The sequence below is a fragment of the Grus americana genome, chromosome 28 (assembly GCF_028858705.1).
Source record: "Grus americana isolate bGruAme1 chromosome 28, bGruAme1.mat, whole genome shotgun sequence".
Taxonomy (NCBI): Eukaryota; Metazoa; Chordata; class Aves; order Gruiformes; family Gruidae; genus Grus; species Grus americana.
In genome coordinates, this window is record NC_072879.1 from 3,078,444 (window position 1) to 3,103,392 (window position 24,949).

Sequence of the window (24,949 nt, forward strand, 5' to 3'; positions counted from 1 at the left end):
GAGAGCAAGAGGATCCCAAGGGGCGTCCTGAAGGACAGCCAACCCTTGGAGCATCCCAAGGGACACCCCATGCTGCAGCAGGACCGTGGTCCCCGAAGAATCTCTCCTGCTCCAGGGTGACTTGACTGGCATGGGTCCCCACCTGCACCAGCCAGGGTGGGGGGACAGAAGGGCGAGGCAGAAAGGGGGGACAGGAGACCCAGGAATGGGGGGGGCAGAGATTTTCCATCCCCCAGCTGAGCGTTGCAGAGCCGCTGTAAATGCTGGGTGTGTCTTGGCGCAGGAGACCTGAGTTTTGGTGTGACAGTGCCCGGGGGGGGCCACCTCCCCCCCCCAAAAAATACCTGTGACCCCCCCCCCCAGCCTTGCCTGGCTCTCTGCAGCCCCTGGGGGTCCTGGGGGTCACGGCAGGTGGGGACCGGCACCAAGCATCCCCATGCCCCTGTGTCCCACCCTTTGGCCCCGGTACCCACCGAAGGTCCTGGCTGCCCCCAGCCTACAGGCAGGACAAGGGGACAGGAGCGGTTCCCATGGCTGGTGCCAAGGAGCTGTGACATCCCCACGGAGCTGTGACTGTCCCCATGGAGCTCTAAGCATCCCCACGGAGCTGTGACCATTCCAGCAGAGCCGTGACCATCCCCACAGAGCCGTGACTGTCCCCAGGGACCTGTGGCCGTCACCACGGAGCTGTGGCCATCTCTGCAGAGCCATGACTGTCCCTGCAGAGCCACAATGTCCCCATGGAGCCATGACATCCCCACGGAGCTGTGACCATCCCCGCAGAGTCGTGCCCTTGCCAAGGCCCTTGCAGCCCGCAGCAGCCCTGCTCCCCCTGCTGCCCCCCCGCCTATGCCCACGTGCCCACGCGGCTCCCGCGCCCAGGGAGCAGATGGTTTCCATGGCAACAGGCATGATGACGCACACACCGCGCTCCCACCCTCTCCCCATGGGGACACCAGCCTGCACGGGCAGCGAGGGGCACCCACCAGTGGTGGGGGGGCTATCGGGGCGCACGGGCACGCAGACACACACGTGTGCACATGGCATGGCACGTGTGTGCACACGGGATGTGCATGTGCATTGGCGCAGATGCTTGTACATGCATGCTTGTGCATGCTTGCATATGCACTGTGTGCACGCACCTGTGCCTGCACAGTCATGCATGCACAGACATGCACATGCATACACACACCTGCACATGCATGCACACACCTGCACATGCATGCACGCACATGCACATGCATGCACCCCTATTCCTCCTTTCACCCCTTTGGGCCGAGCCGTGGCCCCTCCTCTGTGTAGTCCTGAGCCCCTCTGGTACTGCTCTGCGGGGATGCAGGAGCGTTTCTCATCTCTTTATTGAAGGAAGACTATTTCTAGAATAAAGGCTACATCGTAACGTCACCTTGTCCCCTGGGCGCTCGGGTGGTGGTGTAAAAAGCCGGGGATGAGGGGAGCTGGGCACAGCGGGGGGGACCCAGCCTGCCTGGGGACACCCCCTCGGGGACACCCCCTTGGGGATATCCCCTCGGGGCCCCGGTGAAGGGTGAACGGGGCCAGAGCGCGGGGACAAACCCCGCTGGGACGAGGGGCTGGTGGCAGCATGGGGACCCCGCTCCAGCCACGGGGGAACAAGCAGGGCTGCAGCAGAGCTGGGGGGGGGTCAGGGGTCCCCAGGGTGTGGGGCCAGGTCACCCCGCAGCAGGGACTCTGCAAGCGTGGGGGGGACGCTGACCACTGGTGGGGCACTGCAGCAGGCTGTGGCAGCGCCCATCACCGTGGCATCACAGCCCAGCTGGGCCGCGGGGCTCATCCTGCGAGGGAAGGGGGCAGTGGGGGGGCCAGGGGTCTCCCGCTGGAGCTCACCAGGATTGTGCTGGGTCAGGACCTCCCTTGGACCCGATGCTTTGTGCTTGGGCTGGCGGCTCCGGGCTGCAGCACCGGGACGGGGCTGGGGGCTTGGGGGGGGCCATGGTACCGGGACGGGGCTGGGGGCTTGGGGGTGGCAGGCACCATGCAGGGGCTGCTCCCACCCCAGGTCTCTGCCTGCAGGAGCAGAGCGCTATGGCATGGGGACCAGGGTGCGGGGAGGGCCTGGGACGCGTGTGGTTGTCCCCAAGGGTGACAACGACACCCCCAGATCGCACTGTCCTTCCCACCCACAAGGACAAATGTGGGCTCCCCCACTGGGGAGGGGATGGGGACTGGGACGGGGACCGGCCAGTGCCACCACTTGTGCTGCAGAGTGTGTGGGAGTGCTCCCCGGTGGTGCCCGGCTGCGTGTCCCCGGTCCTGCTGTGCCGGGCGTGGGGCGGTCGAGCATCCCTCAGCTCAGCAGGACACCCTGTCTTCACCCCCAGACCTGGGGCGAGCGCAGCCCACGCCGCCAGTGCGCTGTGGCGTCCCCACACAGTCACAGTGATGGCACGGAGGACAAGGGGACAGCTCCGCTGCAATGCCATGTCCAGTCATGGGCGGGGAGAGGGGAGGACCAGGGTGGGGGTGCGGGCCAGTCCGGGGCTCTACATGATGCTGCACTTCCCCTTGATTTTGTCTGTCCTCTTCTGCTTGCTGGAGCGCTTCCCGTCGATGGTGAGGCTGACGTTCCTCCTCTTCTCCAGGTTCAGCAGCTCCTGGAAGAGCTCCTTGACGTTGTAGTTCATCTTGGCTGAGGTCTCCATGAAGGCGCATTTCCACTCCTTGGCCACGGCCTCCCCCTCCCTGCTCTCCACCTCCCGCTGGGTCTCGTCACACTTGTTGCCCACCAGCATGATGGGGATGCTCTCCACGCTGCCCTTGATCTGCACGATCTGCTGGTAGATGGGCTTCAGCTCCTCCAGGGACTGCTTGCTGGTGACAGAGAAGACCAGGATGAAGGCATGGCCCTTGGAGATGGAGAGGCGCTGCATGGCTGGGAACTGGTGGCTGCCTGTGGTGTCGGTGATCTGCAGGGTGCAGACGCTCTTGTCACAGCTGATGACCTGGCGGTAGGTGTCCTCGATGGTGGGGATGTAGGTGTCCCGGAAGGTCCCCTTCACAAAGCGCAGCACCAGCGAGCTCTTGCCCACGCCGCCGGCACCGAACACCACCACCCGGTAGTCGTTGCTTTGCTCTGGCATCTTGCCCCAGAGATACTGCTGCCGCTGCAAGGGAGAGGGCAGAGGGAGGTGTCATGCTGGGAGCCAGGGCTTCGGGATGGACCCCCCAGCACTGCTCTGCGGGGGCAGTGGGACAGCCCCTCTCCCCCGGCTCACAGCCCCCTTTGAGATGCAGCCCCCCCTGCTGCAACCAGGCCAATGCAACTGGGGGGTGCCAGCCCCCCCGTGCCCTTGAGATGCCCTTGCTGGGCAGCCGGGGCAGGACGGCGCTCGCCGCCCGCCTGGGGTGCAGCAGCATTTGCTATTTTTACCAGCTGCCTGTTGTGGCCATATGGCTGAGCTGCGGCCACCGGCACAGCAGCTGTGGCCAAGGCTGCCGGGGCAGCGTGCGGGGGGGGGGGGGGGATGCCAGGCACCCGCAGGACCCGTGGAGCCCCCGGGCAGCAGGAGCAGCCCTGTGGGGCAGCCGCCAGCCCAGCAAGGACCTGGTGGCACCCAGAGCCCCCAACTGGCTCCTCTGGCTCTCCCACACACAGCTGCGGTGGCTGCCAAGTACGGAGGTGCCATTTCACGCACAGACCTCGGTGCCTGCCACGCTGCCCAGTGCCCTGCCACCCTGCCCTACTCCATGCTGTGCCGCCCTGTGCCATCCCTCTGCTCTGCTCCCACCCTGGGGATGCAGCGGGGAGCAGAGACACGTGGGCACTGGTGGGGAGCATGGCATGGCCATGGGCTTGTGGCCTGCAGGCTCAGAGACCCCCATGGCCATCCCTTGCGCTGCCAAACTTCAGTGTCCGCTTGCAGGGGATGCACGAGTCTGGGCAGGGTCCCTGTTTGTGCCCCCCTGAACAATGCAGCCCCAGGGTGTGAAATAAGGGGGCACAAAGAGCCGCTGATGCTGAGCCCTAGGCTGAGCATCACCTCGGCCAAGCCCTGCCTCAGTTTCCCTCCTGCAGTGCAGGACCATGAGGTGTCCCTGGTGCACGCAGGAGCATCACGGAGCCTCAGGGCCATTAAACCTGCCGTGGGACAGGCACATGCCACAGGTGAGGAGTGGGGTGGGAGGGGAGGGAGGGGGCCCCTGGGCATTGCTTCAGGCAGGCACTGGGGGGGGCCAGGTCTGTCCCCAGCTGGCTCCGCTCCCGCCACCCTCCACCTCAATTCAGGGATCAACAGGCCTGGAACGGGGGGACGGCAAAGCCCTGTGCTGGCGGCCATCCCAGGTACCGCAGCTCCCTCAGCCCCGGGCACCTCCGGGGGAACCAGCCCCTGCCTATGGCCGCTGCATCCCCAGCCCGCAGCACCCGTGGGGCCGGATCCCGCCCTGATACCCCAGCACATCCCTAAACACCAGGGCGGGGGCTGATGCCTGGAGAGCCAGTGAATTAGGGGATGGGAGCTGGGGAAGAAGCCCATCACCATGGCCTCAGGCACCCAAGGAGCCCATCCCATGGTGGGGTCCCTGGGCACAGGGCCAAAAAACTGCCCCTTGGACCCCACCACGTCGGAAACGTCGCTGGCACACGGGGGCCAGGGATGGAGCAGGGGCCGTGGCAACACCAAACCTCTGCCGGGGCTGGCGATGGTCCTGCTCGTCCCACCTGCCCATGGTGCAGCTGAAAGTGCCCCTGGCCTCACCGCCACGGCATGGGGTGCTGGGCTGGATGGGCCTTCACAGCACCCAGGGGTGCCCAAAGGCCCCATGGCCTGTGCCCAGCAGCCCCCCCACACCCCCAAAGAGCCCCCTGTGCCCGCGGGTCCAGACTGCAGCCCCTCCACACCCCCAAAGAGCCCCCTGTGCCCGCGGGTCCGGACTGCAGCCTCCCCTCGGCTCCCGGGATGGGGCTACCGGCCAGCCGGGGGCACGGCACGGGCCTGATCCTGCCGGGGGGGCTCTGCACCCCCCCCAGCATCCTCCCACTCGGACCCTCAGGCGGGTGGGGATGGGGGGCAGGGGCGGGGCAGGGTGGAGGGACAGAGGGGCTGGGGCAGGATGGAGCTGGGGGCAGGAGAAGGGGCAGGATGGCAGGCAGGGACCGGGGTACCACCGCCCCGGGCCGGGGTCCCGGTCCCGCTCCCCAGCCGTGCCCTGCCCTTGCCGGGGGCATCCCCCGGTCCCCGGCGCCGGTAGCGGCTACCCCGTTCCCCGCTTCCCCGGCTCCCCCGCCGCGCCGGTCGCATTGCGGTGCCCGCCGCCTCACCGTGTCCTGCCCGGGATCCGCCCTTGGCTGCGGGCTGCGCGACGGCCTCAGCGCATGGCCCGGCCCGGGGCGGTCCCGGCGCGGAGGCTCCGGTCCGCCCGGCGCGGCTCGGCTCGGCGCGGAGGGGCTCGGCCCGGCACGGCTCGGCGCTGTGGGGCCGGCTCGGCACGGCTCGGTGCGGTGCGGCCGCCGCAGAGCCGATCCCGCCCCGCCGCCGGCCCCGCCCGCCGCGCCCGCCCCGCCCGGGGCTGCCGGACCCCCGGGCCCAGCCCCGAGCGGCTCCGGGAGCGGGCGGCCGCGGGGACAGGCGGGACGGGGACAGACGGACAGGGACAGGCGGGATGGGGATGCACGGAGAGGGATGGGGACACAGGGGGATGGGGACCCACGGGCAGGGATGGGGACAGACAGAGATACTGGGGATGGGGATGCACGGAAAGGGATGGGGACAGACGGGGATGGGGACACGCGGACAGGCACTGGACACATGCACATAGAGCGCTTGTGGACACGGGCACAGGTGGGGACGCAGACACATATGAAGAGGAACAGGGATGCACAGACAGGAATGCAGAGCCAAGGACAGAGACTCACAGATGGTGACAGGGGACACGAGGACACACAGACAGGACAGACAGAGGCTGACACCCCGCGCTGGCAGGGTGCAGGCAGCGGCAGGGGGTTGTTGCCCCTGTGGCAGTTGGGGGTGCCCAGGCAGTGGGGTCGGGCTTTGTGGACACAGCTGCCTGCATTGCCACCGGTGGCACCATGGGGTGTCTGTCACCAACCGCTGCGTCCCCTCCCTGAGTGCTGTGGCAAAGCGGGGTCAGGAGCCCCCAAACCCCTGAGGGCCCTGGCTGGGGGCAGAGCTGCTCCTGCCAGCAGCACCCGGGCCACAGTCCTGCTGCGAGGCGACACGCTGGGGGCCCTGGAGTGGCACTCAGGGTGCCATGGGGTAGGACTGGGGCCTGAGCAGCTCAGTGGCACAGGCTCAAGGGCTGGTCATCCCCAGGGAGACTGGCTCCTGCTCTGGGGGTCCCGCAGCCGAAGCACAGCCCCCGGGAGCCGTGGGGCTCTGCTGCTGGGGGAAGGCCGGCTCGGGGGATGAGGGGCTGGAGCTGGAGGTGACCACGGCCCCGGGAATTCAAAGGTCCTCTTCAAGGCCGGGGTCTGTCGGCTCGGCGGAGGGGCTGCCAAGCCGGGCTGTGTGACTCACGCCCCACCCCTGAGCAGCAGCAATTAAAATCCGCAGCTGCTATTAATAGCTGCCAGTGGAGGAGCGGGGCCACGGCGGCACCCACGCGGCTGTCAACACACATCCCATTGAGAAGCGCTGCCGGGCCCAGCGGGGGCGGGGGGCCGTGGCCCCGTAGGGGTACACCAGCCTTCCCCCGCGGGGACAGGACCCAGGATCGTGACAGTGAGCAGCCGCAGCCCCCTCCTGGTGAAAACCACCCTGCCGGCCTCCCCGCCGCGTTATTAGCTGGACGGATACTACTCGTTAGAGGAAATGAATGAGTTTCCTTGATCATTTTAGCTGCGGCTCCTCCTCCGTTTCATTCAGTCCCCAGCTCCCCGCCAAGCCTTACGCAACGGGGACGCTGCCGGCTGCACACGCAGGCTTGAATCACAGCAGTGCCGAGGGCGTTGAGGGGTGGAGAGGGGGGGAACCAGAGGGTCCTACCCCCACGCTCCGCCTCTGAGCTCGGCGCAGCTCCGTGGGAGTCTGGCCTGCAGCCCACACTGCCGCCCACACGGTCCCCCCAGCGGGGTTTGCATCCCCAGGGGGCTCCCATGCGTGTTTGGTGCACAGTCCGGCCCCGAGCAGCCAGCAGCGCAACAGGGGACTCCAAATAAACAAGTGACACAAAGGGGAGAAGGCTAGGGCCTTTATTGGGAGCAGCAAATGAGGCTCATCCTTCTCCTCTCCTAAACCAGCCCAGGAGCCCCTGCTCTGCTGCACACAGGTAACAAATCCCCTGGCACAGGGGAGCACCCTCAGAGAGGGGGGACAGCTCAGCAGCTCACAGTGCTTCACCATTTCCCCCTGCTCCCACACTCCAGCAGAAGAAAGGTGTAAGATGGAGGCTGCAGAGCCCTTCTGCTCTTTTGGTTAAAAAAAAAAAAAAAAAAAAAAACCAACAACAAACTCCTTGTATCAACAACTCATCTTGGCTTTAGCACATCAGCCCCTGGATGGCAGATGGGGCCAGGTAGGAGGAAGCTGAGACAGGGGAACAGGGTGCTAGGACACACCATGACCTCGGGGCCCTGCCTTCACCCATACAGTGAAGGAGATACTTGCCTTTGCCCAGATACAGGGGAAAAAAAAGCCTACAAGAAAAGCGTTAGCTGCAGAACACAGAGGCAGGAACCCAGCAGGACAGCTGGCGCTGTGCTCCCTAAGCCAGCATCACACCTCACCCCTCTCATCCCACCTGCCTGGGACAACTGCCAGCACGGAGAAACACCCGATGGGATCCATGCTGCCCTGCATGAGCTGCCTGTGAGAAGCCAAATAACACACAGAGGTTTACCACATCGAGGCAAATTACATTCTCATCAGGCCCTGCTCATTTGTGTCATCTGAGGCCTAAAATAACTCTCCCTCCCTCCCCCCTTCCAGTCCAGGTTTTTCAAAGCAAGATTAATTGACTTTGGTACGTTGCAGCAATTAAAATAAGGAGCAGGAGGAACTGTCAGATGATCCTCATCAGCCTCCATATGCTGTAGCTGTGCCAACCACTGGCTCCAAGATGCTGCTTCACAGTCTCACCCATCCTTCTTCCCGCTAACAGGGACTGCACCACAGCTAAGCCCGCTCTACATCATTATAATTCCATCAGCACTTCCAAAAGCTCTGCTCTGCCTGCAGAAGCTGCTGCAGAGGCAAAGGCTACATCTAATTAAAATGCATCCCCCACGAGAGGCCAGCAAGGAGTGGGGCTGCGTTACGGGAGCCGCTCTCCTGCGTTAGAGCTGCAGGAGGGAGCGGGGGAGGGCAGGTTCCAGCCTCTGATCCAAGCTCCTCGCCTAGGAGGGCAAATCCAAAGGATCATGATGGGATCCGCAGCAGGCTGAGCTTCCCTGGGGGACATGCTCCGGAGACACAGAGAGATCTGCTCGTGCGCAGTTCCAGTTGCAAGCGCCTCTCATCAGCCCTTCCACAACCTCATATAAACCCCCACGGAAAAGATTTCTCTCCTTTGAAAACACTGACAAGACACCCTGCAAAGCCTCTGTAACGCAGTACAGCCACGTGAGCCTGCAACAGCAAGAGCAGAGGCTCCAGGAGCAGCCCTGAAGAGGGGTTTGATGGTGACTGCTGAGCCCATTTTGCTGCAGACCATTTAAACACAAGCACTTACCCTAAAATATTAATGCTGGAAATTGCTGCTGCCCGGTTCTTACAAACTAACAGATCCCAGGCTCTGCGAGGGCTGGGGAAGGGCCTTCAGACAAGGACAGGAGGATTTTCGAACAATATATTAATGTGCTGTTAGAGGCTTTCTTCAGGGAATGTTCAACATATGGATGACATGCATCGGAGCAGGACCTGGCCTCATTCCTTCCATTAATCATTCCAAGAATCAGAAGCTTCCAGACCCATTCGTGGGTTAAAGTGGAAGCTCTGCTCAGGGGAGCTGTGGCACCAGGCACACCAGCGGCCCCAGAAGGGATGTTATTTTTGGCAGCTATTGCAAGCAGGTTTTGCTCAAAACTAAGCTAGCAAAAGCAGCTTAGCGCAGCTGTGCAATCCGTGATCCCACCTGCTTTTGGACTTTATTCCTGTTGTTTCTCACCTCAGAGCCTGAGAGCGAAGGGGGCAGACTCTCAGCCACAGTTTCTGCAATGGGTGTGAGGGGGCTGGCTGTGCAGGTTGACAGGAAACCACATGCTGGACAAGCTCTTTGAAGGCAGCCTTAGAACCAGATTCTTTATGTGTCGAGGAATCTCTGCACAAGCTGCTAGACCCGCAGATCCAACAGCAGGGACAATACCTTGTGACACCTACACTGGGACACTCATTTTTATCTCCCTCTGAGCACACAGGAAGAAATTCTCCTTCTTCAGGTCAATACAGAAATACCACCTGGACCATGATGTTTCACTCAGCCATTGAGCTTCAGTGTCCCCCTTGGCTGAAGAGGAGCTCATCTCCAGTGCTGTTTGCAAGGGAAGGAGCTGAGGTTTGCTTCCCGTCGCTCCCATGCTCACCACTTGAAGACCAGCAGACCAGCCAGAGCCGTGTAGCCCAGCACCAGGAAGAGAACCTTCAAGAGACGGTCGTTCTTGTCTTCTAACTCCTTCACAAGGATCTCAAAGAAGGTGATGAACAAGAAAGTGCCCCCTGCAATGCCTTGCAGGAGCAGGGAAGTGATGTTGCTGGCTGCATTTTGGGTGCTCTCAATCCCCATCCCAATGCTAATGCCCAGAGGGATCATCAAGCTCACTGTCACAGCTATCTTCACGGCATCCTTCAGCGGCAATGAGGTCTTGGCCATGCTGATGCCCAACGCCACTGCTACCAGCGTCTCATGAACGGCAACTCCCAGGAACAAGCTCATGACTTTGCCACCTTCCTCCTGCAAACCCAGGGCCAGTCCCTCAAAGATGGAGTGTGTACATAAAGCAAAGACCAGCCCGATGAGCCGTAAGGGACTGGAGCAGGAGAGCTCCTGGATGTTCAGGCCGTGGGAGTGGTGACCGTGTTCACTGTACAACATGCGTCCTCGGGAAGATGCGATGAAGGGACTCTCGTATTCGGAGTCGCTCCCAACATCTGAACCAGCATTGAAGGTCTCTAAGTCAATGAAGGACGGCTTTTCCTTCTGGAAGGTCAAGATGAGCTGCTCCACAAAGACCGTCACAAAGAAGCCGACCATCATGATGGTCTCGGCCACTGGGTAGTCCATGGTCACATTCCCTTGCTTGAGAACTTCATCGAGCTGGAACCAAGCAAACAACCCACAACTCACCTTTGTCCCTCTAAAGGGAAACATTCCTATTGTGTTCACACAACTCTAAATGGACACTAAATTGATCTGTGATGCTTTAATACCCTCGTAAACAGGCCTCAATATAAGAGACAGGGAACCTATTTGCCTTCCCATGGAAGGTTTGCAGCTGTCAAAGTGTTTTAAACACACACTAAATGGCAGGAGCTTTGAGCCTCACACTCCAGGTCCAGTGGCCTGGGCTCCTGCAGGGCAGGAGAAGGGAGGGTAGTCCCCCCGGACAGAGGTCCCTAACAGACTCAGTGGCACAGGTTCATTAATTCATTACCTTTTCTCTCACGGCAGGCAGCAAGGCATTGAAGCAGGTGGCCAGGAAGACTCCTCCTCCAAAAGAATTGCAGAGGGCAAGGACCTTCTTGGAGCGATGAGCTTTCTCGTAATCAGCCTCAATTATCTTGACAGGGAGGAGGGACCCAGCCAGCATGAGGACACAGATGCCCAGCAGACACAGCACTTTGGCGACCACGATCTTCATCGTCCCTCCTGGGGAAGGCTCCCCGCCAAGGACCCTGTGGACAGCAGCTGGTGGAGGTCCCTCAGCTGCTGTTAGAGCAGGCACATCAGCACATGACAGCGCAGACAGGCCTCAAGGGAAAGGCGCTCCTGGGCTCTGTAGCTGTGGACAGGAGTAAAACAAGGGAGATTTTCCCATATAAGCATACACTGCGTAGAACAGCACCTTGCATCCCCCAGTGCATGCCACTCTCTGTATAGCAATTGCCTTGGCTCCCCAGAGGCAATGGGTGGAGGTGACAGTGACAGCACCTCGCACCAATGGGGTAGAGGAACAGCAGAGAAGAGAAAATTTAACTGCAGCAACCAGTAACTTAACCTGGTAAGAGTTGTACTGGCCACACAGAACTGGCATGGCCTGGTTTTAGAGGCTCTATTTGAAACACCTACACAGTGACAGACACAAACCACTTGATCTTGCAATAAGATCCACCCAAGTTCAATCAAAGGATCAAAGCTTTGGTTTTTAACCATGAGAAAAGAATATGGACTTGAGCTGGTGGCGTTTGTCACCCAGAGATGAACTTAAAGATCTCCCTTCAACATTCAGACAGGGGGTTTTTTTGTACTGCCCTTGAAACAAGACTATCAGATTCATTCCTGCTTGGTTTCCTGAGCCACTGTCACCATCTCACTAGGGTGGGTCACAGCCCATACAGTTGGTGGTTTGCTCTGTCCCAGGAGTCAGTGGAAGTTTCAACTGCCAATCGATATGCATGTCTCTAAAGGGAAACCCTACAGAGAAATTCACTGCAAGGCTCTTTATTGTCCATAGGGTGTAACAAAAGAGGAGGCAGAGGTTGTTTCATACAAGAGAAAAATGCAAGATTTGGGTTGCCTAGGTCACGAGAATGGACTTAATTTGAAATATAAAAGTGTTTCCATTCAGGTTACCTGCAGTGGCAGTGAAACTTGTTTTCCTAAAGTCACTGTACAAAACAACGTTAAATCTATTTCTAAATATACATAAACATGAACAGGTCCCTCTACTGCTGCTCGTTCTTGCAGCAGCACAGCCAGCACCCCAGAGGATTTCACTTACCACCTGCACTGGATTGACTTGTGAAGTCAACTCAGTGGCACCTTGAGAGAGTTCTCTTCCAGGTCACCCAGGTAAGGGCTGCCAGCCAGCCTTGAGCACTGACAAGATGCTGCAGCATGTATCGGGGTAATGAACTAACACCAAACACTTCCAGCCACGCTGACACCCACACCCCTGATGGACAAGGTAAATAATTGGATACCTGCTTGCTGGAGCAGCAAATTAATTTTAATACAAAAGATTCCCGAGGCTAAAGTCTCCCTTGAGGGCTGACAGTATTAATCACTATCACAGTTTCTGCGCAGCGGGCTGCATAAATGGTGCTTTCATTAAAAGCAAAGTGGAGACTGAATTACTCTATACTTGGTACAGGAGTTCAAACCCTCTTTCCAAGTTTGCAGTTCGAGCAGGAGCGAACGGAGAGGGGTGACGGCGGTCAGGCCATCTGCGGCAGCTCTGGTTCTCAGTCAGGTATCCATGGGAAGCGACACTCGTTAGAAAACAACCCTGCTCGGATGACACCAATTGACTCACTCCCTGGTGAACCCAGCAGACGAGCCAGGTCTGAACAAGTCCAGACCCTGAAATCTCAGGGTATGTTGACAGAGCTTCCGCAGCAGACAGCTTGTCGCTGCGGCTGACGAGCAAGGCTCCCCCTCCAGAGATGTTGACTCCAGAACTGCCAATGCTCATCAGCGCTGTATTGACATGGCTAACAAGTCACACTGCCTGCGTAAAGCACGTGCTGCGGTTTCAGCGTCAACAGAATGACAAGGATTTCACCTCACACGGTGATGAGGTGTTGTTATGCCAAGCTTCTCAAATGAACTCGCTCGGAAAACGATGTTAGCAACAATGCCTTGGGATCACAGATCACGACAGCTTGCGACTGCACCTGCTGAGTGCAGAGGCACCACCCACACCGGCTCAGTTAGGCAGGCAGAGAGCTCCCAGGACAGAGGAGAGAAGGAAAAAACCCCCTTTTCCAGAATCCACACCTCCTCTGGAACAATACCTAGCTTCCATTCAGAAAGTCAGAAGTCCCCTGACCTAAAGTTTTTTGGTTTTCTTTTACTTTTTTTTAACCCAGCAACAGCCCCCAGCAGAGCATAAAGCCTCAAGCTCCTGACAGCAGGTGGAACAGCCATCCTGCAGTGCCCCCTGACCTGGGGCAGAAAGCAGCTTAGTGACAAACCAAGCTGTAAGTACAAGAAATACCTTGTGTTGCTCTTCCCAACAGCCCAGCGCTCAGGAGCCGGTGCCACCAGTGTCTGGGTTATTTCATCAGCCTGAAAACTTCTGTAACAAAGAATTAACTCAGGACAGGTACTGCTTGGCTTAGAGGACTGTCCGCTTTATCTAATAAATAGTCACTGTGGAAGAAAGAAAGTGTTTCCTTTAGCACAATCCTTTAAATCTCAGGTTTTCTGTTAAAAACATATAGATGATGCCCCCAATGCACTGAAGACAGCACGGTGCTGAAACTAGGCTGGATTCCCCCCCGAGCTGCCCTTGTCCCAGTGCCTCCCAATATCTGAAGGCACTTGAAATCGCTCCGGTCACTGAGGAAAGGGGTGCTGGGTGGGGGGCTCCTCCTAGGCCAGGCCTAAACCTGCTTGAGCACCCCAAAAGCGTGCAGAAATGGGAAGGGGGGGGGCTACAAAGGCCGCTGGGAGTGGGGGCCAGGGCCGGCTTCACTCGGGAAGTGGGGTGTCCCTCACCGCGGGGAGCGGGGCCCGGCCTGAGCCCTCCCGCCCCAGAGCCCCGCTCTCCCGTGGGGCCCTGACACCCCCGCACCCCAAATCCCCCACCCTCCCAGCCCCGCCATCACCTCACGAAAGGGCTCCCGGCCCCCCCCGCACCCCAACCACCACCCCGGTTACCCCGGCAACGGCCCCCTCCACTCACGCGCCGACTCCCGCTCCCCCCCCCCCCCCCCGTCCAGACAACCCCCGAAACAGCGCCCGCCCACGACACCCTCCCATTGGCCGCGGCGGAAAAATGAGCTGTCCATTGGTCGCGAGGGCCGCCCGTCAGGCCTCCCACGCCCTGCCGGGAACCTCTCCTCAGCGCCCGCCTCGGCGTTAACGGGGCGCCGCCAAGTAGCGCCCGCGGAAAACGGGGACGGCGGCGGCGGGTTCCGGGCAGCTCTCAGCCCCGCAGAGCTGTCCGGGGCGGCCGGTGCTGAGCGGGCCGGGACGGAGCCGCCCGGGGTCAGCCCGAGGTTGGGTAAACCGGCAGAGGAGAGCCCCAGCCAAGGAAAAGCATCCTCCACTGCTACGGTCCCTGTTCCTGAAGAGTTTCAGCTGCTTTTAGCTAAAGAAACAGGTAAATTCGGTTAAAATAGCACAAAGCAGTAGCTGCAGAAGGGCCTGGGGACCAAAGTGAACCTAAAAAAAAAAAAAAGATAAATCGGGGTTTTTTTTGCTGTCAGCATGCTCCCCTGAGGAGTTAGATGTGGCAGTATGGAAGGAAACACACTCTGCCTCCAGCACCCGCTTTCAGCAAAACCACCGAAACCCAGCTGATTTTTCCTCCTCCATCAAGGACCAGCCACAGCCTTACAAGGGCAGGAGCACTTCCACCTTGAAGGCATGGGTATAAAAAGGAAACCATTGAGAGAGATAAGGAAATGGATCTACAGCAGGGTAAGGAAAGGAAACAGTACTGAAATAATCTGAAAAGGGAGGAAAAAAATCCCTGCAGTTCCCTCCTTTGGCACAATTCTTGAACTTTTTCTTCCCACACTGTCCCACAGTCTGAAATTTCTCCTTTTATTAGGTTACAAAAACCAGCTGGAGAGAACTTAAAGGGAGCAGAAATGGAAAGAAAGATTTGCTACTTCTGTGCTGCAGAAATACACAGGAGCAGCATTTAACAAAAACCTGGGAGAAGCAGACAAAAGCCACCCGCAGGTTTTGCTGGTCACTGAGGGTCCCCGAGGCAGCAGAGCTCTGACCCTGCACAAGTCTCCGCGGTCAGTGCTGAACACAGGCACCGCAGCCTGACACAACCCTGAGGGTTTTGCTTCAGTCGTCTGGGCAAGAGGGATAACAAAGAAAGTGTCCAAGTATTTTATTCTTCACAAGTTACATTAACCACATATTACTTTATGGAGCATTTACAAATCTTTTTCCTTGATATTAATCTTCAGATATACCTGCTCACTCACACCACCAGGTCTCCTGAAAGGGCATTTTGCATCTCACACCCTCAGACCAGATGCTTTTTGCCCAGCAGTTGGCCACAAACACGCCTTCCTCACCACAACCAAGTAACTAATTTAAAAAAAAAAACACCAATTCTGAGGTCGATATAAAAATCTCTGGCCTCAACTTCTAGGGGAATTTGCCAGAGCTTTCTGTTCACCCAAGGGTAAACTCTAGAGGGGTGGAAAGCTGCAGGTCACTCGAGTTGTCTACAGGAGCTTTTTCCCCTTGGTCTCACACACTATATGCTGAGGTATAATCACTCCTCACCATTGTTGAGCCAGCAGCCACTTGATTTCTGACTAAGCAGCATTTTTATTCCTTCTGCTCTATACTCAGACGCCCTCTATTCCTACCATTAGCACAGTCAACCAGGCTGATTACTCACATGCATAAAAGATTAAAAAAACAGAAGAAAAATCCTTTTAACACCAAAAACATCATATCTTTCTTAATGTCCACCTGACTAGTTCACAGATTGGATCATTCTGACAACACAGCCATAATTACTAAACACTAGACAAATTTTGTCAGGACTGGGAAAGAACCCCAAGAAGCATACAAGGAAACGCTCGCTAAAGTAGTCGCACTGGCCAGTCCCAACTCTGACACATTTACACTAACCTTTGAGAGGTGACCACCAAACTCCCATGGATTAACAACACTGGCAATGTTGCTACAGACCTGAATGAGAAACACACTGAATCTAATTGACAGAAACCCTGTTCTGGAGGCAAGAAGATCCCAGGATCTCCAGAGTGTTCAAACACAACAGTCTCGTAACTGGCAGGAAGATTAAACGGGGCAGGACAGGGGTTAGGTAGGACTTGAACACTTCTTTGAAGTGGCACGTGGGCAGGAAAGTGAAGACATCCTGTAGTGAAGAGTGCATCGTTCTTCAAAAACGGGTTAAAAAATTCCCATGTAGCAAATAACATAGAAATGTAACAGTGTAGTTAATTTTCTGAGTTTCTTTAGAAAGACTGTTGATGCTGGTTTGTGTTCAGCTTGCTGGATCTTCCAGAAGAAACAAAGACTAATGGAAAGGCTGAGGGGGAGGAGCAGGGACAAAGACTAAGAAGAGAAAGCATGAATCTGTCTTTAACATGCAGGTCATATAAAGTATTTTGTTTTTCCATTATTTTTTTCCCCCTCTTGGACACTTCCAACTCAAGAAATGGCAATGCGCACATGGCTTCCAGTTTTTAAAGCAAAGAACATAGTTCCCACGGACTGCGCTGCAGAGACAGGAAGACAAGACATTTGCAAATTCAATTTTTTATGAAAATAAAGCATCCCTTTAACCACTGTGAATGCTAGATGATGAAACTCATTTGTCAGTGACAATGTGTGAGGGAAGTTCTTATTCATCACTCCTCAGGGCTGAGCCTTGCATCTGAGGCACAGTACTAGCAGTACTGATATAGAGAACCCAGTCTGTACAGGGGGAAGACACACCAAATTGGTAAATTAAGGCACAAACCAGATATTGCAGCCAAATACATAAATCCCCACTCAGCTGGCCACAGTACAGCAGCACTCCCAGCTACAGCCTCACCTGGAGTGCTCATTCCTGCTGATCTTCATTACTGGCACTTGGAGTTCGACTCCTAATCTGGCTTCGTAGCTGCTCTATTAGTTCAGGATTCTGCTGCTGCATCTGCTGAGCAAACTGCTGGCCCCTGAAGGAGAACAAGCAACATCCTCTTAGCACTCACACACACACAAATTCTTTACAGCCGACTGTCAAAACTCTAACAAGTAGTTCACATCACCAGAAGAGGCAGTACTTCACCCAACACTGAAGCCTTCCTCAACTGTTAAATTAAAGTTTCACTTCTGGTCAGAAAAAACATCCATTTCCTGACTGAGGCAATGGGAAACACACAGCTCCCTACTCACGCTTGTATGAGGCTGGCGAGATCATTCGTGGAGGGGCTGGTGCCCGCTGCTCCCATGGCATTGTGGCCACCAGAAATCATCCCGGACATGCTGTGGAAATAAGTCATGGCTCAGAGCAGGAAAAACAACACAGAAATTGTTTGGTTTACACTGGGAGGGGAGCATCAGCGTAATGGGAATACGCTCCCACACAGATTATGAAATTATCTGCAAGGGCATCTTCTGTGACAATTTTCTGTACATTAACTGTGGCAGAGTAACTGTAACATTAAGCTGCGCAATATGTAGAAATGTTTATAACACTGGCAGCTACTGTATTCCTAGAGATTCCCCCTTTTGTGTGCAAGCCCTGAGTTATGTTTCATTAAAATGCTGCCCTTCCTCACGCAAGCCATTTGCTTGCTCTGCATCAAAAGAGATGCAGACAGGAGAGCCTAAACACCGACTCACTCATGGTGAGCAGCTCAGAGCACACAGCCCCTTCCTCTGGAGGTCCTCAGGCTGCATCTGGTGCAGAACAGCAGTGGAAGGAGCAGGCAGAAGCAAATGGAAATGGTGGCTGACGTTCAGCCCTTTAGCCAAATTATCTCCTGTGGTCACCAAAGGATGAGCTCCAGAAGGTCTCTAACTCACCGCCTACCTGTGCTCTGAAAGAATGGTCAGCAGAGGTACATGCCTTATTAATTTTATGGCTTTATATTGTCTAAGCATATCACAAACATTGTGAATTGATCCTCATAACCCAGTAGCATAAAGAATCAAAATATTCTCATTCTAACCAAGATGAAGCTGTGAAATCCTGTCTCCAGGTCACACAAATACCGTGCAGAGCCAAACTAACCGCAAGCTACCCAAACCCAATTCCAGTGCCACGATCTCTCCTGCCTCCCATCTGCACACATTCATACTGACATCCCTCCTCAGCACGGTCCAGAGTACTCAAAATACACACCAGCTCAGGCAACCGGACTGGTTTAGAGGCTGCCCTCCCCCCAGTTCAGACCTACAGCAAATGCCAAACACACAGAGCCTCAAATGAGGGATTCAAAGAGAAAATACAAGATGGGATCAAACTTACAGCTGTTGTACTTGTGGATTGTTCATTAGGTTAGATGCCTATTTAAAGAGGGGAGAGAAAAAAAATGACACCCTATTTAGTCAGAAATAACTGGGTAGATTTGCAGATGTTGTGCCATTCAACTACAAAGTGAAAGCAGAAATACTTGGAAACAGATCAACAGGACAAAAATAGCAAAGAGAAGCACAGTGCAACACACAAGACAAGACTGGTAATGCAGAACAGGCACCCTTTCCACATTCAGCACATCGCAAGGAACAGCCTGTGAATAAGTCACTGGCTCTTCATTTGACCTTAAGGAAATACAAGCAGTTTCCTCACAGCAACACCAAAATCAAGAAATAAAATGAAAACAAATCTGCTACAGTGACAGAGGAGCTCCCCACGCCAGGTACTGACACATTTCACCCTGAACAGAGCAACGCTCAGACCAGATACAGCCTGGCTGCAGGCTGTGTCTGCATTTACCATACTCATGAAGCCAGGGTTGTTCAGCAAACCAGCTAAATCAAATCCTCCTGGACCTCCGGTCTGTAAGAATAAAGAAACCACAGGCAGATGATGACATCCTCTCACTTCCCAATGCACATGAGAATGAAAATTAACACTTTACTCCCAGTGTTACCAGAATTTGGCCCTTAAACCATGACAAAAGGAAGAGGCTCTGTCCATGCCCTCTCTGTAAAGTCAGGCAGCCTTGGGAGTTTAGGCTCAGGGAGTCAAAGGGCAGATGGCTGCATTACATGACTTACTGATCACCTCTCACCAGCTGAGCCACATGAGCCATGTATGGCTGTAACCCATTACAACTGCCAAGTTAAACACATCCACTTGGTCACCTTTGCACTGGAGAAGTCTTTAGAAAATCAAAATCCTCTTCAAAATGATAAACTAACATGGTCCTGCATGGAGCACATCAATGCAGTCACCAGCTTTCCAGCTAGGAAACCTCCAGGTTTATTTTCTTAAGAAAAAAAAATCTTTGTGAGAAAAAAGCCACATAAAATGCCCTTTCAGTATTGCTAACAGGTCACTAAAAAACCCCTAGATTTTAGGAGTAGTGACTTTAAGAAAGGTGCTTAAGGCAAAATTGCTGTTTCTAAACACTCCTAATCAGCCTCATTTTCCAGCTCTTTCAAATAACCCCAAGGTGACTATGAAGTTACCCTCTCTGGATTTTAGTGGAAATGTTCACAGCAGGACTCAACCATCTCCCCTCTGTCCACACACAAAATTTGTATTTTAAACACAACCCAGGCCATAACGGCTCTGCCAGAGAGCACTTACAGTGAAGAAGCCTCCTCCTAACCTTACCCACATATAACAAGCATTAGTGTCAGAACTTACTGGACTAGGAGTCTCCTTCATTTTCTGCTCAGCTATTTTAAGGTTTGATTTGTATGTGTCATTGTCTGGATCCAGCTCCAGGGCTTTTTTGTAGTAAATGACAGCTTCTGTGTGTTTATTCAAACTGGAGAGAGCCAAGCTATTAAAGTGGAAATAAAGTAAAAAGAGTTAGACAAGGAGTTGCAGTCGTCTTCCACCCCCAGCAGAGGTGAAACAGGAGGGATTTTTGCACAGCACTCCAGGGCAGAACACCACTGGTAGCATCACTGCCACTAGGCTTTTTAAGATTAAAATTCTGGCTCAAAAACCCCCTGCTCTTACCCCATTCTGCCATAAGCTTTGCTGTAGTTTGGATCAATGGCTATAGCTCTTTCACAGTCTCTCACTGCTCCAGCATAATTTCCCAGTTTACTGTATGCAGCAGCTCTGGAGGGAACAGAGAAAGATGCACAGAAAAGACTTATCAGCTTGAATATGCCCAACAAGGTCACCCCTGTTCCCTCCCTGTTGTACAAGGCAAAGTCAAGCGTAAACTTTATGTACATCCAGGCCTTATCTAGGGTTTCCGAACACCCAGCTCCACATTCTGCTCCTACTGCAAACAATCTAGGCTCTTACTCCTGCTCATGGACTTTCCAAGAGGAGCCTGGGCTCCAGGGAGGCATGCAAGTGTCACACTTGCTAGCTCAGACCATCTCTCTCAGCTTCCCTTCCCCTTGATTTCTTATTCATAACGACCATTTCATCCATTTCCCCCCACACACTCCACATAAAAGACAGAAAACTGGTTTTGAAGCTGACACACTCATTTAAGCCTCAGTCTCACAACTCTTACTGAGGGGCACCTGCCCAAAACCTCCTGAGACTGACCCTCATGCAGCAAAGCTTTGCTAAAAGCACCAGCTGGAGTTCCTTGCTCCAAGAAATACCTCATCACATCATCAGCACACATGCAAACATGCTATTCATGTAGCCAGCTGTATGTATGTACTCACAATAAGCACATAAAAAACCAAATCCTGATTCAAAGTCTGTTTTATTCAACAATTGTCTTCCCACCAACTTTCAAACAGTTTTGCTTAGAACTGAAAAATAGGAAGTTTGCTTCCATACCAAATTTCACAAACATCAACTTAGAGAACTCTCAATAACAAGCCTTCAACTTATCTCATTTCACTCCTTTGTTTTTATTATCAACACAGCCTCTCAAGTCTGGGCTCTCTATCCCACTTCGGGTTAATTGCTTGAGAGCAGACAGTATTTCTTGGCATCCTTGTATCTCCTCAAATGCCTAAGAGTTTGTTTCCACACTTGCATCCTATCCAGAGATGCCAGGAGGCACAGGGAAGTGTGTCACTATGAGCTTAAAAACCCACACAAAGAGCAAGCAACAGAACAAGCAGTCTACAGAACTGAAAAAAAGGATTTTGACCATTCAAGAGTCTTAAATAAAAGTACTAAGAACAAAACCACAGGTGTACAAGAGCAGAGAAAGAAGTAAGCAGTACCTGTTGCAGAAATACACGGCATTGGATGGATTCAATTCAATTGCCTTCCCATAGAAAGACACAGCAGCTTCAAAGTTTTCTGCCTTCATTTGTTCATTTCCTAAGATGGCAGAAAGGCTCATTAGCAAGTGAAAAATGAGGACAAACAAAAGCAACAGGCCTGGATCTGTTCTACTTAAAATAGAACAAGAGAGAAACCAACCGCTTGTAACTTTTGCTGGTCAAACTGCTTGCAAGTGTGAGTCCTGTCCAGCAGCAAGCTGAGGACCCATGTCTCAGCAATTCCAGGTTGCCTGATCCTGTAAGCCCCCTTAGCACCCTCAGCTGTCGCCCCTCCTCAGCACACCTGGGGCCTCCCCGAAGCAGCACTGCATCAGCTCAAAACTCTCCACTGTACTTCAGCACTAATCCTGCTCTCTTGCACAGGAGAGAAAAGGCAACACACAGAGGAGAGCTCAACAGGAAGGATGCCCTGTTCTACACAGTGCTGGCTTCTCAGGGTGCAAAGAGAAAATGCTGACCCAGCTGTCTGTCTAGGATCTGTGGCAGCTAAATTATGCCAACCTACACACACTCCTGGAGCAGAAGCAGAAAAAAGTAGAAATGGAAGGGTTGATCCATTTGTTTGTTTTTCCCCCATTCTGAGCATTCCCCAGGTGTTGACTGAATTAAGCCTCCCTCCCCATTATCATCTAAGCCTCATTATACACCAGCTCCAGAGGAGGTTACCTTCAGTCTTGAGTCTTTCAGCTTCAGCTATGTCATCTTCAGAGGGGGTGACAGGCTCTGAATTTGTTCTGATGTGTTCAGGCTCCTTACAAGGACAGGGAGAACACTGCGATAAGGACTCCTGCCGAGATGTACTACACCCCCTCCCTCCCCTTCCCAAGTCAAGCTCCAAGGCTTGTCAAGCCCAAAACATTTCACTCCTACACACCTCTGAGGGGGCAGCATCAGCACCAAAATCAAGCAGAGCTCATTATATTGGCTGCTTAAATGGAAACCCAGCACATATTTTAGGGCACTCGCTCACCTTTCCCACAGCAGCTTCAAATATTTCAGGAAGAGTCTGGGACACAGCTAGGCCTTGGTCTTCCATTGAGACCCCAAATGCTGTCTCCAGGCACTGGATGGCCACTGGACAAGAAGAGTCAGGTAATTAGCTTTCCCCACTCCATTTAAATGCTTAACCTCCTCCCACAGCACCTGAATTTCTTACTGTTGAATATACCAGGAAAACAAAACCACCCTGAATCACACAATTGCACACACCAGACTTGATATTTGGGCCATACCCTTAAATTTCACCAAAACCTCAAACATTGGCTCTGCAGACCAAGCTCCTGGATTGAGTCAGGCACAACTCTCACCCCCCTCAGGGGACTCCAGCACAGGTGCTGGGAGTCGAAGTTAACCAACCCAGGGCTTTATTAGCCTTCCCACAGCTGCAGGTGGCAAGGAGCAAGGAAAGATCTGCATGTTTCAGAAAGTGGTCACTTGCCAGATGTAGCTGTGCTGTGGCCATGCAGAGGTGCACAGACACCAACTGATCACCTCCTCCCTCATCAGGCACCTCATCAGGAAGCTGTTCCCAGCACAGACGGGAAGCCCAGCAACGTAACAGAGCTCAAGACTCTCCTGTCATATTTTACAGTCCAAAAGGATCAGGAATAACCCTCTCCTTCCACCCAACCCCTTCCTCCCACCTTCTTCTCCTGCCTTGCCCAGGAACATACCCACCACTCCGCAGACATGCCTGTGCTCTCTCAGTGGCACAAACACTAAAGTGTAAGCTCCTTAAGTGGATCTTTTAAGATCACTGTGCTCTCATTACCAGTGAAGCCCTCTGAAAAAGCCTGTATAAATACTCCAGAGCATGCTGTGGAAAAGCATTTTGATAGTAGAACAGGAAAAGCACTCTGCAGGTATAAAACACTTCCATACAGCCACAAAGGTCTCATCTTACACTACAAGCCTCCTGACTCCATCTCATTTAAGATAAAACTTCTAAGTTGCAAACTCAGGGTCAGGGAGGCTTTTGATCCCAGGTATATATCCCTTCCTCAAGCTAATCTGCTTTTAAAAGAGATACCAAGAAATCAGATAAGCAATCAGCATCCCTAATGCCCTGGATACCTCCCCAAGAAGGCAAATTCATTTCAAATCTTGAGCAAGGTTTGATGTTAGGACAGCCCAGCCAAGTAAGAGGCAGAAGAAAATAACAGTGTCCAAATTTCCCCATGGCTTGGGCTGACAGACCTAGACACACGAACAGGGAAGCGCATACAACCACCGACCTTCCAAACTCTCCTGAGCATCAGGAGACAAACCCCCATTCTGTAGCTGGTCATGTAGAAACTGGATGATGGAGTAGGCAAGGCGCTTCTGGTCTGCCATTCTGGGAGGCTGTGAGAAGTTTGTTTCGACTTCTTGTAACTCCAAAAAATCTGTAGAGAGAAAAGTTACATGACTCAATAGACAAGAAACCAAAGAGCTTTTCTGCTGTTCTCCCCAGTATGAACGTGGAGGATAAAAGAGTCATTCAGGACTGGCCAAGGCCTGCAGAGCCTTCATTAAATTCCCTGCTCTAACCAGGACCCCTTTACATGAATTCTCCAGACCTCAATTCACCTTCAGCGTGAGCTGCACAGCACAGTCCTGCCCCACAAGTCTCCTGCCAAGGGAAAGTCATCAAAGGTGTTGCAGGCACTCGGGCTACCAAAACATCTCTGACTGACCAGAACTAGCCAAACTGAGCACTAAGGAGTTCACCACTAAAAACCCACAGTCTTCTGCTTCCAGAGTATAATTTGATTCTAAAACAAGGGCTGAAGTAGTTTGCCACCGTAAGCAGAGCTGGGCCGCGAATCCTCTGTGCTGCTTGCCAGTCTGTGTCACTTGGACGCCCAAGGTAAATAGGGGAGCAAGGAGACATGCAGCAAAGCTAGCTCCACGGGCACACCCCAAGGCTGGGGCTTCACAGAGATCCCAACGCAGGTTCTGTAAGCAGGACAGAGGCAGCTGCGTGTATGGCATCACTGCGGAAGTGCTCTGCCTCTCCAGAACACTTAACTGGGTTTATAGTACAGAAAGCCATTTAGGGTCCTTTAACAGAGAAATTAAGTTGTTTAAATGCAAAATCTGTGAAAGAGCCCAGAGATAAGCTGGCCCCAACCCAGAGGAAGGCAACAGAGATACCACTGGCCTCAAGTGCCGAGAGGCACTGCAGTGTGGGCCTTGGGTGACCACCTATGCCAGGCTCCGAGCCCCAGGAGAGACTAGATAGCCCACAGCCCCTCCCGGGCCCCCAGGGACAGGCACCTCTCCTCCCTCGTACCTCCGGGCCCCTGCCTGCAGCCCCCACCGGTACCCCCGGCCAGGGCGACCACTCCACTCCCGGCTGGGCACCCCATCTCGCACACCACTTCGTGAGGAGACAGCAGTACCAGGACCCCTCTCCCTCCAGGACAGCGGAATGCATCCCCAGCCCGAGGCCTGCGCAGGGGGAACCCCGTCACAGCCCCGGGTCCGGCCCACAGCGGACCCCGGGCGAGAGAAGAGCCAGGTCCCACCGCGACCCCCGTCCCAGCCGCTGCCCCCACCAGGACCAGAAGCGGGCGGCTCCCGGCGGGAAGCACAGCACAGCACGGCCCGGCCTGCGCCGCCCCCACCCCGCTCACCGGGCGCCCCGACACTCTCCTCAGCCGGGGCGGGCTCAGCACTACGCATGCGCTGCGCCCCGCCCACCGCGCCTGCGCTGCTGCCAGGCTCCACCTCCGCACCCCACCCTTATATAGCCGAGAGGCGGAGACAACGCAGGGGCGGAGACCTTAACGCATGCGCAGTCTGCGCCTCCCGGGGGCGGGAGCAGAGGCCGGAAACGCAGCTGTCGCCCCGCCCTGATTTTTACCATAGAGAGGAGGTGTTGCCATGGGAACGGGCAGGCGAGAGCCCTGGGTCGGGGTGCTGCTCCCGGCGGAGCTCCGCTCCCAGGCCCGTGGTGCCGCCCCGCAGCCGCTGAGGCTGAGGAGCG

General features: G+C 54.8%; 3 protein-coding genes across 7 annotated transcripts; all 3 read right to left on the reverse strand.

Moving 5' to 3' along the window:
* Nucleotides 1-1,342: 1,342 nt before the first annotated feature.
* On the reverse strand, nt 1,343-5,511 carry DIRAS1 (DIRAS family GTPase 1). Its single transcript, XM_054805380.1, has 2 exons — nt 5,300-5,511; nt 1,343-3,143 (listed from the first exon to the last, which is right to left on the reverse strand). Exon 2 carries the CDS (start codon nt 3,117-3,119, stop codon nt 2,523-2,525), a length of 597 nt encoding a protein of 198 aa, XP_054661355.1. The 5' UTR covers nt 3,120-3,143; nt 5,300-5,511; the 3' UTR covers nt 1,343-2,522.
* A 3,259-nt stretch (nt 5,512-8,770) lies between these two features.
* On the reverse strand, nt 8,771-13,800 carry SLC39A3 (solute carrier family 39 member 3). 4 transcript variants are annotated; one of them, XM_054805789.1, is made up of 4 exons: nt 13,756-13,800; nt 13,091-13,171; nt 10,586-10,933; nt 8,771-10,248 (listed from the first exon to the last, which is right to left on the reverse strand). In XM_054805789.1, the coding sequence occupies exons 3-4, from the start codon at nt 10,790-10,792 to the stop codon at nt 9,514-9,516; spliced, it is 942 nt and encodes a 313-aa protein (XP_054661764.1). In that variant the 5' UTR covers nt 10,793-10,933; nt 13,091-13,171; nt 13,756-13,800; the 3' UTR covers nt 8,771-9,513. The 4 variants fall into 4 exon arrangements, with proteins under 4 accessions (XP_054661764.1, XP_054661763.1, XP_054661765.1 ...); XM_054805788.1 differs by having other exon boundaries at nt 13,091-13,245; XM_054805790.1 differs by lacking the exon at nt 13,756-13,800 and adding an exon at nt 11,873-12,379 and having other exon boundaries at nt 13,091-13,603.
* Nucleotides 13,801-14,932: 1,132 nt separating this feature from the next.
* SGTA (small glutamine rich tetratricopeptide repeat co-chaperone alpha) lies at nt 14,933-23,402 on the reverse strand. Of its 2 annotated transcripts, none has more exons than XM_054805659.1 (11): nt 23,214-23,402; nt 21,950-22,053; nt 21,646-21,730; nt 20,917-21,016; nt 19,730-19,834; nt 19,409-19,547; nt 18,530-18,592; nt 18,062-18,099; nt 16,984-17,073; nt 16,640-16,763; nt 14,933-16,518 (listed from the first exon to the last, which is right to left on the reverse strand). In XM_054805659.1, exons 1-10 carry the CDS (start codon nt 23,311-23,313, stop codon nt 16,649-16,651), a joined length of 939 nt encoding a protein of 312 aa, XP_054661634.1. In that variant the 5' UTR covers nt 23,314-23,402; the 3' UTR covers nt 14,933-16,518; nt 16,640-16,648. The 2 variants fall into 2 exon arrangements, with proteins under 2 accessions (XP_054661634.1, XP_054661633.1); XM_054805658.1 differs by having other exon boundaries at nt 14,933-16,319; nt 23,214-23,399.
* Between the last annotated feature and the right edge of the window lie 1,547 nt (nt 23,403-24,949).